At 45.4% G+C, this 14,829-nt stretch overlaps 1 protein-coding gene across 3 annotated transcripts in view; it reads right to left on the bottom strand.

Moving 5' to 3' along the window:
• NAV1 (neuron navigator 1) overlaps positions 1–7,369 on the bottom strand; it is a 282,057-nt gene extending 274,688 nt beyond the window's left edge. For all 3 annotated transcript variants that reach the window (XM_040337722.1, XM_040337721.1, XM_040337720.1), the window contains exon 1: positions 6,369–7,369. In XM_040337722.1, the coding sequence (XP_040193656.1) occupies positions 6,369–6,876 (508 nt within the window). In that variant the 5' untranslated portion in view covers positions 6,877–7,369. The remainder of the gene's footprint in view (positions 1–6,368) is intronic.
• Positions 7,370–14,829: the final 7,460 nt, after the last annotated feature.

Below are 14,829 nucleotides of genomic sequence, written 5' to 3' on the forward strand. Positions count from 1 at the left end.
TCCCAGTCCACAGCAGTCATTTCCTGTGAACATTCAGCGGGTGGAATGCCGGATCCTGGATAATCTATGCATAACCTGTAGCCAAATTGCACAAGAGACAAATCTTTCTGGGGGGTGAGGTGGGAAACTTCTAGAGCCACTTTAATAAAGCAGTGCAAAGAGCTATGGTGATGAAAAGCAACCCATAGCAACCAATATTTCACATCACATCCATTTACAAAAATGAGAACAATGAAAGATGACTGGTTTCTATCGTTTTTTTAGCTGCAGTACTAAAGAAGACATGAAATGTTATAAATTCAGTACATAAATTGGTATAGAACTCTGGAGCTGTTCAATCCCAATTAGGGGCCATGAGGTCAAATATCGCACAGTTTAGAAGACAAGTATGCCGCATATGTTAAAAATTATAGTCCACACCTACACTTTACAAGCTTCTTTACTGATGTCATAGGAAGCAAGTTTCCTAAATCCTTAAAGCAGTTTTAAAGGTTCGTCTTTAAAAAAAAAAAAAATTACTTGCGCACAGAGCAGCCCGGATCTTCCTCTTCTAAGGTCCCCCTGCCAGTGGACCTGGCTCCTCCTCCCTTTCGAGTGCCCCCCATAGCAAGCCAATTGCTATGGGGGGGGGGGGCACTCATGCAATGCAGGCTCAATCCTATTAACACACATAGTGTGGCTTGGGCCAGCCCCCTATCATGAAAGTTTGTTTACCTTAATGCAGAGAATGCATTAAGGTAAAAAAAAACATTAGCCTTTACAACTGCTTTAAAGTGTTTGTAAAGGCAAACAGTCCGGCCCCCCTAAAGTCAGAAGGACGGTCTCTTTGTTTAGAAAGTTCTGAGACCCTGCATTAGAAAGTAAAGAGGGGTACACAGGGGTACACAGATACCGAATATCGGGCACCATTGACTGGTTCAATAGAAACCAGCCTTTTGGCCCGTGTGTATGACAGCCGGTCCAGCTTCTGTCGAGGGGGCATGACAGAAAAAGGTCTGCCAATCCAATCAGTGTTCTCAACCAATGGCCAAGAGAGTTGACCAGTGTGTTCTGGCGGGGGGGGGCGTCCCCCTGTCAGAACACAATATCTCAGCAGGGGAGGTCGCTGTACTAACATTGGATTGTTAGTACATGCCCCCCCTCTTCCTGGCAAACTCTCATGAGAGTTAGAGAAAGAGCTGTGTATGAGGTCATAAGCCTAGGCCAGGGGTAGGCAACCTCGGCCCACCATCTGTGGTGAAAGTGAAACTACAAATCCCATCATGCCTCTGCCTCTAGGAGTCATACCTGTGATTGTCAGGGTCTTGCAGTGTCTCATGGGACTTGTAGCTTTACCACAGCTGGAGGGCCAAGGTTGCCTACCCCATGGCCTAGGCTTTTTACCAGACAAGAAACAGGAAGTGGACTGTATAAGGTATTTACTGGCAGAAAAAAAAAAACTAGTATCCAAATTTAAAACAACAAGGGCAGAGGATTTAATAGATAAAAGGTGAAAAAATTACTGAAGGTTCGCTTTAGGTTAAAGTACACATGGGAAACATTTGGGGTGGTCAATAATGATTGTTTATTCTGAAAATTATAGTTGGCTGCTATTTTCTCCCACTGGCTTTCTTGTTTTCTCCCACTCTACAAGACTCTGGTCTGGCTGCACCTGGAGTATGTTGTCCAGTTCTGGGCACCAGTCCTCAGGAAGGATGCACTGGAAATGGAGCAAGTACAAAGAAGGGCAACAAAGCTAATAAAGGGTGTGGAAGATATTAGTTATGAGGAAAGGTTACAAGCACTGAACTTATTCTCTCTGGAGAAGAGACGCTGGAGAAGGGATATGATTTCAATTTACAAATACCGTACTGGTGACCCCACAATAGGGATAAAACTTTTTCACAGAAAGGAGTTTAACAAGACACGTGGCCACTCATTAAAATTAGAAGAAAAAAGGTTTAACCTTAAACTACGTAGAGGGTTCTTTACTGCAAGAGCGGCAAGGATGTGGAATTCCCTTTCGCAGGCGGTGGTCTCAGCAGGGGGCATCGATGGTTTAAAAAAACTATTAGATAAGCACCTGAACCACTGACATATAATCACACACATAGGTTGGACCAATTATACAAACTAGGAAAATTAGAGGAAAGTGATTAGTTCTTATCTGTCTAGCTAGGGTACTTGGTGACTGGCACAATGCTGTCACACAGAGTGGATCACATCCATCCTAATACTTAGATGGGCAGCATGCACAGGTTTGCTTTAAAGTGTACATCAGTGCAAAAAAAACATTCAGTACATCTCTGCAAAACAGGCATGTGTTTTAAAAGGCCCTGCAAGTACAGAAAGATAGTGTACCTGTTGATGTTCCAGATATGCAATCAGCTCCTAACTCTTCCTGTGGGCTGACAACACACTGCATTCAGGTAGACTGAGTGGTGTCAGCCCTGTCCATTGTCTTTTGGTAAATTACTCAGACCCACCCCTACTACTCAGACGTTAAGGGGGTTGTAAAGGCAGAAGGTTTTTTTTATCTTAATGCATTCTATGTGCAGCAGCCCCCCTTAGCCCCCTAACACTTACCCAAGGTCCCTCTCTGTCCAGCGATGTCCATGAGTGTCTCAGCCATCCGAGATTCTCCTTGCTTATTGGCTGACACACAGCAGCGGTGCCATTGGCTCCCGCTGCTGTTAAAGTCAGCTAGCCAATAAGGAGAGAGAGAAGGCAGGACTGGGGCTCTATGTCTGAATAGACACAGAAAGCTAATCCACTGCAACAGAGTAGGTAAGTGTAACATGTTTGTTACATTTATAAGAAGAAAAAAAAAACTTTACAATTACTTTAAAGGGGAGTTCCAGCCTTTTTCTAGTGTTTATTAAAAGTCAGCAGCTACAAAAAGTGTAGCTGTTGGATTTTAATAAACATACACTTACCTGTTCCACGGTCCAGCGACGGGCTGCCCGGAGCTTTGCTTCTCTCCCCCCCTTCTCCTCCAGCGCCTCCATTGTAACTGTGGGCACCCGGCCGTGATAGCTTTCGCCTTCATGGCCGGGCACTCACTGCGCATGCACGAACGGCGCAGCGCTCCCTGAGTGGACAGGCTATCGCCTGGGACCTGTCACGTGTCCCAGGTGATCGCCTACAGGGAGGGATGGCCAAAAGGCGATATAACGGTCCCTGGGCAGACGGAGGAAGTGGGACAGGAAGTCTCACTCCTACTAAAGCCCTCTCCCCCCCCCCCCCAAAAAACAAATTACATGCCAAATGTGGCATATAAGGGGGCGAGGAGTGGTTTAAGCGGAAGTTCCACTTTGTTAGGGTTCACATGCACTTTAAGTGCCCATTCACACTATTTGTTTTTGGCTGTTCTGGGCTCTGGTGTTGGACACACCATTGCATGTTGTGTGCTGAAAAAAGTACTGCATGCAGTAAAGCAATCGCAATGCCACTGCAATGAATAGAACTGAATGAAATGTCACTTGTGACATTTGAATAAAGTTTTAGCAAAAAAGTAAACAGAGTGATGTGCTAGAATTGGCGCATCTGCACTATCCCTCCCATAATTGCACACCAATGGCTGTACATTATACATTTTTTTCAACCAGTGGGTTGAACGCAGAAAAAAAAATTGCCCATTCACACACTTGAGGTGGAGGGGGGAATCACTCCTGCTGTGCTATGCTGTTCTCACAGAGGGGAGCCTTCCCTGTCCTTAGAACACAATGATTAGTGGTGCCAGCTATAGCCAGTGGCACTGATCGCGCCAAAAAAATGACAGGTTGGTTGTACACAAGTCGATCTAAAAATCGACTTGTGTACAACCAGCCTGACGATAAATAGATTAAAATTCGGCCAGTCCCTGCTGAACTGGATACATTTCAATTAGATTAATTAAAGAGGAAGTAACACCCCCCCCCCCCCGGGAATACGGCATTAACCCAAATAATGCCATTCAGAAAAACGGCACGCTCAGTGCGCCTGCGCTGTTGTCTACGGTGCGCATGCGCCGTAGACATCAGCGCCTGCCATTATTGTAAATATCACCAAAACCGTGCAGGTATAGGAAATATTTCTTGCACCTACAGGTAAGTCTTAATATAGGCTTACCTGTAGGTGCAAGTTGTGTGTTTGGGTTTACAACCACTTTAAGGGTTAGTATGTTTTACATTCCAGTTGCTACTTAGGCCGCGTACACACGATCAGTCCATTCGATGAGAACGGTCCGAAGGACCGTTTTCATTGGTTAACCGATGAAGCTGACTGATGGTCTGATGTGCCTACACACAATCAGTTAAAAAAACGATCGAGTCCAACGCGGTGACGTGAAACACAACGACGTGCTGAGAAAAATTAAGTTCAATGCTTCCAAGCATGCGTCGACTTGATTCTGAGCATGCGCAGGTTTTTAACCGATGCTTTTGCATACTAACCGTCGGTTTTGACCTATCACTTAGGCGTCCATCGGTTCAAGGTCTAAAATTTTTGACCGAAGGATAACTGACTGATGGGGCCCACACACCATCGGTTTGGACCGACCGTGTGTACGCGGCCTTACATTTGTGGGTGTGGCACATTTTGGGTTGCATGAGTTATGCTTTTAGTTTTCATATAACTTGGTACCAAACCACAATTGTCTAAACAATTTACAGCAGCCAAACAATATTACAAAAATATTTTGAATGAAATGTATAATAAACAATTGTATCACTCAGGTAAGTCCTGCCAATAAACAGCAGACATTGATGTCCAAAAGATAAGTCTGAAGATTTTTGAAACTACCAATTGTGGGTACTAAACTTTCACATACACATCCCTAGCTTTGCTTGTGAGTCAATAGCAGCACAATATACACTTTCCAGCCCAAAAACATATAGGTACATAGACTATTGCATTATTTTATTGAAAGACTAGTTAATGCTTGGAACAAACTTCTAGTAGAGGTAGTGAGCTAGTCAACAGTAAATGGCTTCAAACATGCTTGAGACAAACATAGATCTATATTTAGACAAAAAAAAATAACAAAAAGAAAAAGAAAACAAAACTATACATTTAAGAAAAAATGGGGCAGACTCGATGGTCTTCTTGGTCTTGGTCTTTTTTCTGTTGTCCCTTTTCGATGTTTTATTTAAAAAGGAATCTTATGCACCAAAAGTAGTTCCCTAACAACAGTTGAAAATAAAGTCTAATATTACTGTAACAAAATATTAGAAAATTCTGGAGCTGCCATACCCAGGTGGCATAGGGAGAACATTCATCTGCTTTTAAACACTGACACACATGTGACAAAGATCTAGGCGAAGACCGAGTTGAGGAAGCACCCAGGTGAAATCACACATCACATGACCAGCAGAGCAGGAAGTCAGGGCTGTCTTATCAGTTAAAGCAGAGTTCTACTCAAAAGTGGAACTTCCGCTTTAGGGTCTCCTCACTAGCTCCTGATGGTGAAACTGAGCTTTTTGGGGAGGGGGAGCGGGTACCCAATTTTAACAGGTACCCGCAGCCACTTTCGCCTTAGGTGATAGGAAGCGGAAGTTCTGCTTCCTCCTCCCTCCCAAAGGCTTCTGGGATGCAGGAGACTTCGGGACCAACTACAGAGGGCAGTGGGCACCCGGCTGTAAAGCCGGAAGCTGTCACAGCTGGGCGCCCACCCATAGTAGAGATGCCAGCACCGCCGAGGGAAGAGAGAGGAAGAAAACTGCTGGGGTGAGTACACCGCTGGACCGTGGGACAGGTAAGCGTGTGTTTATTAAAAGTCAGCAGCTACAGTTTTTGTAGCTGCTGAATTTTAATAAACACACAAAAGACTGGAACTCCACTTTAAAGTGGTTGTAAACCCACTTTTTGACTTTTACCTACAGGTAAGCCTATAATAAGGCTTACCTGTAGGTATAAAGAATATCTCCTAAACCTGTACGGTTTAGGAGATATTCCCCTCGCAATGCGCCGCTGATTGCAGCGGTTTACAACCGCTTTAAGTATTCTTGAGACAAATTTGAATGGGACCTTGGCTCTCTACAATATTAGAACATAAGCAGCCTTCCTCAACCCTTTTACCCCAGAGGATCCCTGGAAATCTTGTTCAGGTCTCAGGGAAGCTCTGCTAAAACCAATTAATTGGTGGTCAATGGGAAAATGCCAGTTGCAATGGTGGTGGCCAATGGGAAGAATACCCCTTGTACAATGATGGTCAGATTGCCCTCCTTACAGACAGCTTATACTGGTGTCATGCAGTTATGTTGGACCTGAAACTATCTAGACATCATCAGATGGGAGGTCAGTCAGCCACAGCTCAATGAACCCCTACCAACCTTTGGAGGAACCCTGGTTGAGAATGGCAGTTCTACATTACGTACTGATTTCACCCATTAGTGTAACATGTGCCTTACCCAACATCTGGCTGAAGAGAAGCTGCTCCAGATCGCCTAAAACAGTCACCACCAGCTCCGGGTCCACCTTAAGAAAAGTCTTCTTGTCATCAGAGGCCTCTTTTGAAGAATCATCTGCAGAAGGACCGCTGGAATTGGAGTCCGTAGTTTTACTAAGCGGCTTAACTTCAGCGTACGGTCCCCGTGGAATTCGGCTAGGTGTCCGCGGCTGAAGAAGAGAGTGTTCTGAGCGCGAAAGCGCCCTGGACATAGCAGGGGATGCCGGGGCCGTAGTAAGGTTCTTGACCAAGGTGGTAGTAGCCAGATCATCGCACCATTCGGGTCCGCAGAGGCGAAGTTTCTTCTCGGCGTCCGTCAGCACCGACAGGTTGGTGAGTGAACGTTGGCGTCGAAGGGGCGCTCCGGGCAGGCGGGTCTCGTGTCCAGCGCTAGTGCCGCGAAAAACGCGCAGTTCCGCCGAGCGCCCTGATCCCACCCCCGAGGGGGGCTTCACCTTCCTCTGCATCATCACACCTCCCCTCCCTGGAGTAAGAGGGAGTATGGGAGGAGGGTAGGTTATAACACAGGCATATACTCTAAAGGTGGGAACAGGAGAGATGGGTAGGAAAGGAAATAACAAAGGGCATGCAATAAGAAAAATGGATGCAGAATAAAATGGAGTATTATGGGATGGAAGGCAGAGAAGAAAGGTGCAGAGCTATAGGAGAAAGGGCATGAGGGAAAGGCAGGAGCGCTGATAGGGGTGAATGGCACACCGAGAAGAAGGTATATGAGGGACAATTAGATGAGAAGACAATCTAGGACAGACACGGCGTGATTACATATAGCTGAGAAAACAAAGGAAAGGAAATGAGAAGACAAAGCGCCCGTCCATGCGGCTATGCCTCCTGTCAGCTCCAGTCAATGGCGAGCCCCGCCGCAGCTCTGTAGTAGTAACGGTGCCGGAGAACAGGGCACTCCCTCCGCTTTCTGCTTCCTCTACCTCCCGGAGGATGCTGAGAGAGAGAGAGGAGGGTGGGAGGGGAGAGGAGAGCAGAGGAGAGGAGGGAGGAAGAGACACAAGGGGAGGAGGAGGAGGGAGACTACAGACGAGGAGGCGGAGAAGGACAGCCACGCCGCAAGAGGTGAAGAGGAGGAGGACATAAGACGGGGAAAGTGACAGAGGACACAACATGGACACACCGCAAAATTACCTCAGGCTCACCCGCGCAATGGACACACATAAACATTTTATATATATATATATATATATATATATATATATATATATATATATATATATATATATATATATATATATATATATATATATATATATATATATATATATATATATATATACATATATACTGGGTCATGAGTCAAGGTTAAGGCCACAGCTGGGTGCACACTTGAAAAATGCCTTACCACATGTTCTAATGTAGTACCACAGAAGCTTTTCTCAACGTTATTATTATTATTGTTATTATTATTATTATTCTACCTCTTCTTACTATTTTCAGGCTACAAGGTCCTCCTGATAAGATCAATATTAGTTGGGTCAGTGGGAAGAATGCTCACCTTACAGATAGCTATTAACCACTTGTGGACCGTCACATGCTTATATAGCGAGAGTGCGGCCGCTCTGTGTTGATGTTCTGTCAAAAGAGCCAACTCGTCAAAATCTCAAATTACGTCAGTTTCGGTGACTCGCCAGCGCCAGTAATTGCAGATTTCGAAGACTTTATGGTTTTCACAGAACACCGTCAGCGTATACAGTACGATACATGATATAATGAGTGGACATTGTTAGTCAGCCCGCTACTAACCAACAACATGGTGGCAACAACTTTTTTTCTCCTTACCCGTGTTTTTCGAACACAACCAACTCTTTGTGTACCGTAGTGTATACGCTGCCGGTGTTCTTCGAACACAGCCAACTCTTTGTGTACCGTAGTGTATACGCTGCCGGTGTTCTTCGAACACAGCCAACTCTTTGTGTACCGTAGTGTATACGCTGCCGGTGTTCTGTGAAGACAGCCCACTCGTCGTGTACCGTAGTGTATACACTGCCGGTGTTCTGTGAAAACAGCCAACTCGTCGCGTAGCGTAGTGTATACACTGCTGGTGTTCTTTGAAAATAGCCAACTTGTGTAGCGTAGTGTATACGCTGCCGGTGTTCTGCGAACACAGCCCACTCGTCGTGTACCGTAGTGTATACACTGCCGGTGTTCTGTGAAAACAGCCAACTCGTCGCGTAGCGTAGTGTATACACTGCTGGTGTTCTTTGAAAATAGCCAACTTGTGTAGCGTAGTGTATACGCTGCCGGTGTTCTGCGAACACAGCCCACTCGTCGTGTACTGTAGTGTATACGCTGCCAGTGTTCTGTGAACACAGCCAACGCGTTGTGTACCGTAGTGTATACGCTGCCGCAGGGGCGGACTGACAACTCATGGGGCCCCCGGGCAATAGGAGATTATGGGGCCCCCCAGCAAGCTGCATGCTGTGGGGGCACTCGATAGGAGGGAGGGGCCAGGAGCAGCGAAGAGTGACCGGAGAAGAGGAGGATCCTGGCTGCTCTGTGCAAAACCAACTGCACAGAAGAGGCAAGTATAACATGCTTGTTATTTCAAAATAAATAAAACAAGATTTTACAACCCCTTTAATTAAAACCAGCAACTGTTGAGACAACACCTTGGTCAGGTCTATGTACAGTGTAATGTACAGAGAATGAAACAACATATAGAGTATAGCAGTCAGGATGAGCGCCACGTTCACATCAGAGTCCTCCCTTACATCAAAGTCCCAACATTCTCCCTCTACATCACAGGCCGCAGGGTCAGTCCCCCCTTACATCAGAATCTCCCCTTACCACAGAGCCCCAACAGTGGCACCCTATGGCAGAGCCCCCCCCCCAGTGTGTCACCTTTCATCTGTGTCCCTTAACACACACCTTTGCACATTAGTGCTTGGTGTGGCAGGCAGCTGGCAGGTAAAGGCTTTAAAAATCCACTTGTTGCCACCTCTAAACTGCACAAGTGAGTCATGGAGCCAGCTGAATAGTGAACTGCTGTGGTTGGCCACAGATTGGGCATTGAGGCATGTGATTAAAGGCCATGCTTGATGGGTACCATGATGTCACTGCCCAGGTGTGCACCCAGACCTGTTGCCGGATCCGAGGCCGAGCTCAGTAGTTCACCAATCAGATGGCTCCAAATGGCAACAAGTGCATTTTTCATTGGCATGGGATTGTTAGATCGACTTCTGTTGAGTGGCAGGGGGCACACATGGAACATACAGTATACAGACATGGACACACACAGTATACAGACATGGACACACACAGTATACAGACACAATATACAAATACAGACACACAGTATACAGAGATAGTATACAGACACACACAGTATACAGACACAATATACAAATACAGACACACAGTATACAGAGATAGTATACAGACACACACAGTATACAGACACAATATACAAATACAGACACACAGTATACAGAGATAGTATACAGACACACACAGTATACAGACACAATATACAAATACAGACACACAGTATACAGAGATAGTATACAGACACACACAGTATACAGACACAATATACAAATACAGACACACAGTATACAGAGATAGTATACAGACACACACAGTATACAGACACAATATACAAACACGAACATACACACAGTATACAAACATGGACACACACAGTATACAGACACAGATACACACGTATACGGACACACACGCACACAGTATACAGACACAATATACAGACACACAGTATACAGACACAATATACAAACACGGACACACACAGTATATAGAGACAGTATACAGATACAATATACAGACACGGACACACACAGTATATAGAGACAGTATACAGATACAATATACAGACACGGACACACACAGTATATAGAGACAGTATACAGATACAATATACAGACACGGACACACACAGTATATAGAGACAGTATACAGATACAATATACAGACACGGACACAGTATGCAGACACAGTATACACACAGACAAACACACAGTATACAAACACAGTATACAGACACAATATACGGACACACACACACACACACACAGTATACAGACACAATATACAAACACGGACACACACAGTATACAGACACAATATACAAACACGGACACACACACAGTATACAGACACAATATACAAACACGGACACACACAGTATACAGACACAATATACAAACACGGACACACACACAGAATACAGACACAATATACAAACACAGACACAGTATGCAGACACAGTATATACACAGACAAACACACAGTATACAGACACAATATACGAACACGGACACACACACACAGTATACAGACACAATATACAAACACGGACACACACAGTATACAAACACACACACAGTATACAGACACAATATACAAACACGGACAGACACAGTATACAGACACGGACACACACAGTATACAGACACAGACACACACACACAGTATACAGACACAGTATACAGACACGGAAACACACAAGATACAGACACAGTATACAAACCCAGTATACAGACACAGACACACACACACACAGTATACGGACACACGCAGTATACAGACACAATATACAAACATGGACACGCACACACAGTATACAGACCAACACACACATACACAGTATACAGACACACACAGTATACCGACATACACAGTATACAGACACACACAGTATACAGACACACACAGTATACAGACACACACACACATACACAGTTTGCAGACACACACACACAGTATACACAGACACAGTAAGCATATACATACACACAGTATACTGTACACACTTTTCATCTAGAAATCAGCCTAATTGAACACACTGCTGCTGCCCCCATCTCCTGGCATGCTGGGACTTGTAGTTCCCCAGCAGTACACAGACACATTCAGTGGTAATACAGGAGAGGAGGCTTAGCCTGTGTTTTTTTTTTTCAAATGTTTTTTATTGTATTTTTCAAAGATACACAATAAAGCACAAATAAGAGTCATAACAATACAACAGTTTCTTAGTCATACTATGTGTTCAACAGTGTGCCTGGGTAGGCTTCAAATTATCATTTTACTAAACAGTAACCATATAGGGCCTTAGTCCAGTTGGATAGTGGTCAGATGCTTAAACAAGTAACTAGCAATCCCTGTTTACCCCAACGGGATCATGCTGTAAACAAGGGATTATGGCTCATTATCTTATATTATTTAATAAAATCAAAATTAACATAAAGGGGTATCAAGGGAAGGAGGGGAGGGGAAGGTGAGTAGGAAGTTATCTTTTACATCCGGTCTAGTTTAGGAGTGTAGTCGTTCAGGAACACACTTAATAATTATTAAAATTCTTCAGAAAATTTGAGGCCCTAGGATGAGTAATCCATTCATTCCAATTTTTAATGAATTTACTTATGGTTCCTTTCCTATGTGCTAACATTAGCTCATAGTGAGCCTGAGTATTGAGTCTCTGGACAACATCAGATAAGTTAGGTGCTAAGGTAGATTTCCATAGTTTTGTTATGGTGAGTCTCGCTGCTGTAAGGAAGTTGGCAACTATAGTTCTAAATTGAGGAGGATAGACATCTAGATTTAAACCTAGTAGGGCTAATTCAGGTGTGAGTATTTTTAGATTACCAGTGAAGGATAAGGTTTTACAATCCCAGAGGGTATGTAACAAATTGCCAGTGTGGGATTCACATCTCCAGCATATGGGGGAGGAGCTAGGGAATATTTTGGATAGTCTGTAAGGGGTCAAATACTTAGCCTGTGTTTTGGTGGGCAGGTAATCTGTAGGGACTGAGATGTAGCAGAGATTGGGGGAGAAGTTCAGAACATGCTTCCCCCAGGAGAAGTGCACTTCTCACACACAGAAAAACGATCTAACAGCCTCAGAGACAGGAGCTCTGCTAGAGTAAACTCAACCCCCCTCCCCCTCACCAGAGAAAGCACTGATAAAACGACATTTAACTTACCTTGCATCAGCCTGAAGTCCATCCCACACTCCATGCTGCGTCCCTGCCTCCCTCTCCTCCAGCTGTCGGCAATCTCCTGCTCTGTATTCAAAGAAGCCGCGCGGGGGAAGGGGGGCGTGTACACCATGTTCCCATTGGCTGAGGAGGTAGTGAAGGGGTGGAGCAGCTATTGCCTCCGAAATCTCACTTCAAAATGATGTCATACATTTCAGGCACAGATGTAAAAATACACAGATTTTTACAATCTGTCCCTGATTTTTCTAAGGCTGGCAACCCTGATGGGGCCCCCTAGTGGCATGGGGCCCTCGGTCACTGCCCGAATGACCGAATGGTCAGTCCGCCCCTGCGCTGCCGGTGTTCTGTGAAAACAGCCAACTCGTTGTGTAGCGTAGTGTATACGCTCCCGGTGTTCTGTCAAAACAGCCAACTTGTCAAAATCTCCAATTATTGCTGCTGGAGAGTCACTGGAAGTGACGTAGTTAGAGATTTTGACAAGTTGTCTCTTTTGACAGAACCCCCGGATCACGCACATGTACATATTGGGGGCGTGCACACGGCTGCTGCCACAGCTGTGCTGTTATTCGTTATAGCACAAGTCGGTCAGCAGGTCCCGGCCAATGATTTATGACTAGAACTTGCTGATTGGCTTAACAAATCATAGTACAGGGCATAGGCGTGTGCAGGGGGTGTGCCTGGGCACCCCCTAATCCCTATGTGCATTGATGAATTCAACCAACTTCCTGCCCCCCCTGCAGTGCTGCTGGCTTCCCTTCTCTCCCTCCAGCTGCTGCAGGGGATGTTTCAGGATAGAGAGCGGCGCAAGGGGCTAAATAGTTTGTTTTCTAAATAAACACACTCGCCCACTATGTTAATTTATAACTGAAGCACTAACAACACAGGGAGTTGTACATGTACATGGAGCAGTAATGTGGCTGTTAGCAGGGAGAAAAATCAGCCAGATCTCTTAGGAAAAGCAACACACATTACACTTGTTATGTGTGGTACACAATGAGATTATCGGAAAAAACGATTGTCAATTTTTTTTTTTTGCATGCTAATCTCATATCGAAAATGTAGAGGTTACTAAAATTCTCATATGACAGAATAAAAATTTGAAAGTGATGTAACATGTTGTAGTGTATTTGTATTTTCGAACGACAACTGTACTGATTAAAGCGGAGGTTCACCCAAAAAACAAGTACCGTATTTATCGGCGTATACCGTGCACTTTTTTGCCCTGAAAATCAGGGCAAAATCGTGGGTGCGCGGTATACGCCGATACCCGCTTTCCCGCGCCGAGTTTTGAATACTGCGCCGACATATACCGAGCGCAGTACACTCGGGTATAGTCGGCCAGTCTCGGCTCCTTCCGCGCTCACGTCCTGGACATACAGGACGTGAGCGCGAGAGTTGCCGAGCCTGCCCGACAATACACGAGTGTACTGCGCTCTGTATATGTCGGCGCAGTATTCAAACTCGGCACGGGAAACGAGCGGCGAGGACGCCGCAGAAGGACGCCAGACCCGACGAAGAGGACACCCGAAGCCCGCAGACGGACCCCGGACCAGACGAAGAGGACACCCGAAGCAGCAGAAAGACGCCGGACCCGACGAAGAGAACACCCGAAGCCCGCAGACGGACCCCGGACCCGACGAAGAGGACACACGAAGCCGCAGACGGACGCCGGACCCGACGAGGCCGCCGATGGACGCCGCGCAAGACACCAAAACTGTAAGTACAAAAAAAACTTTTTTCCACAGGATTCGGGGCCACTTTAGGGGTGCGCGGTATACGCGGGAGCGCGTTATACCGCGATAAATACGGTATATAACATTACATTCTGTATACCTCAAACATGTACAGTATGCTGTTTGTTTTTTGGGGGTGTACATACGGTATTATCGCTATTTTTCACCTGGCTTCCGGGTACTAGCTCCCACGGGAGTAGGCGTTCCTATGCAGTGGCGCAATGTCCTCTGGGACTTCGCCCAGATGATTGACGTGCCTGACAAAAACTTCTCCCCGGCGGATAAGGCGCGTCACGAGTTTCCGTAACTAGCCAAACTGCTAGTCGGCTCTATACGGCGCTATACGGCGCCTGCGCACCGACTAGGAGCCGTGTAGAGCTGACTGCGCAGGCACCGTATAGAGCCTGGTATCTGGTATCGTACAAGGAAAATTTTCATGCTTGTCGGATAATATCGGATGAACTGTCCTGATCGGCTCTCGAAAGCTATGTATTAACGATCACAATATCTTACGATCGTTTCGAAAGCAGTATTTTTCTTACGATTTTCTGATCATGTGTACATCCATTTAGGCACACAATTAACCCATTAATTGCCCCTAGATGTTAACCCCTTTCCCAACCAGAGTCATTAGTACAGTGACAGTGTGTAATATTTACACTATCTTAGTGTCATTAATGATGATGTCAGTGGCTGTTAATCAGTTCCC

This window comes from Rana temporaria, chromosome 2, assembly GCF_905171775.1.
Source record: "Rana temporaria chromosome 2, aRanTem1.1, whole genome shotgun sequence".
NCBI classification, from domain to species: Eukaryota; Metazoa; Chordata; class Amphibia; order Anura; family Ranidae; genus Rana; species Rana temporaria.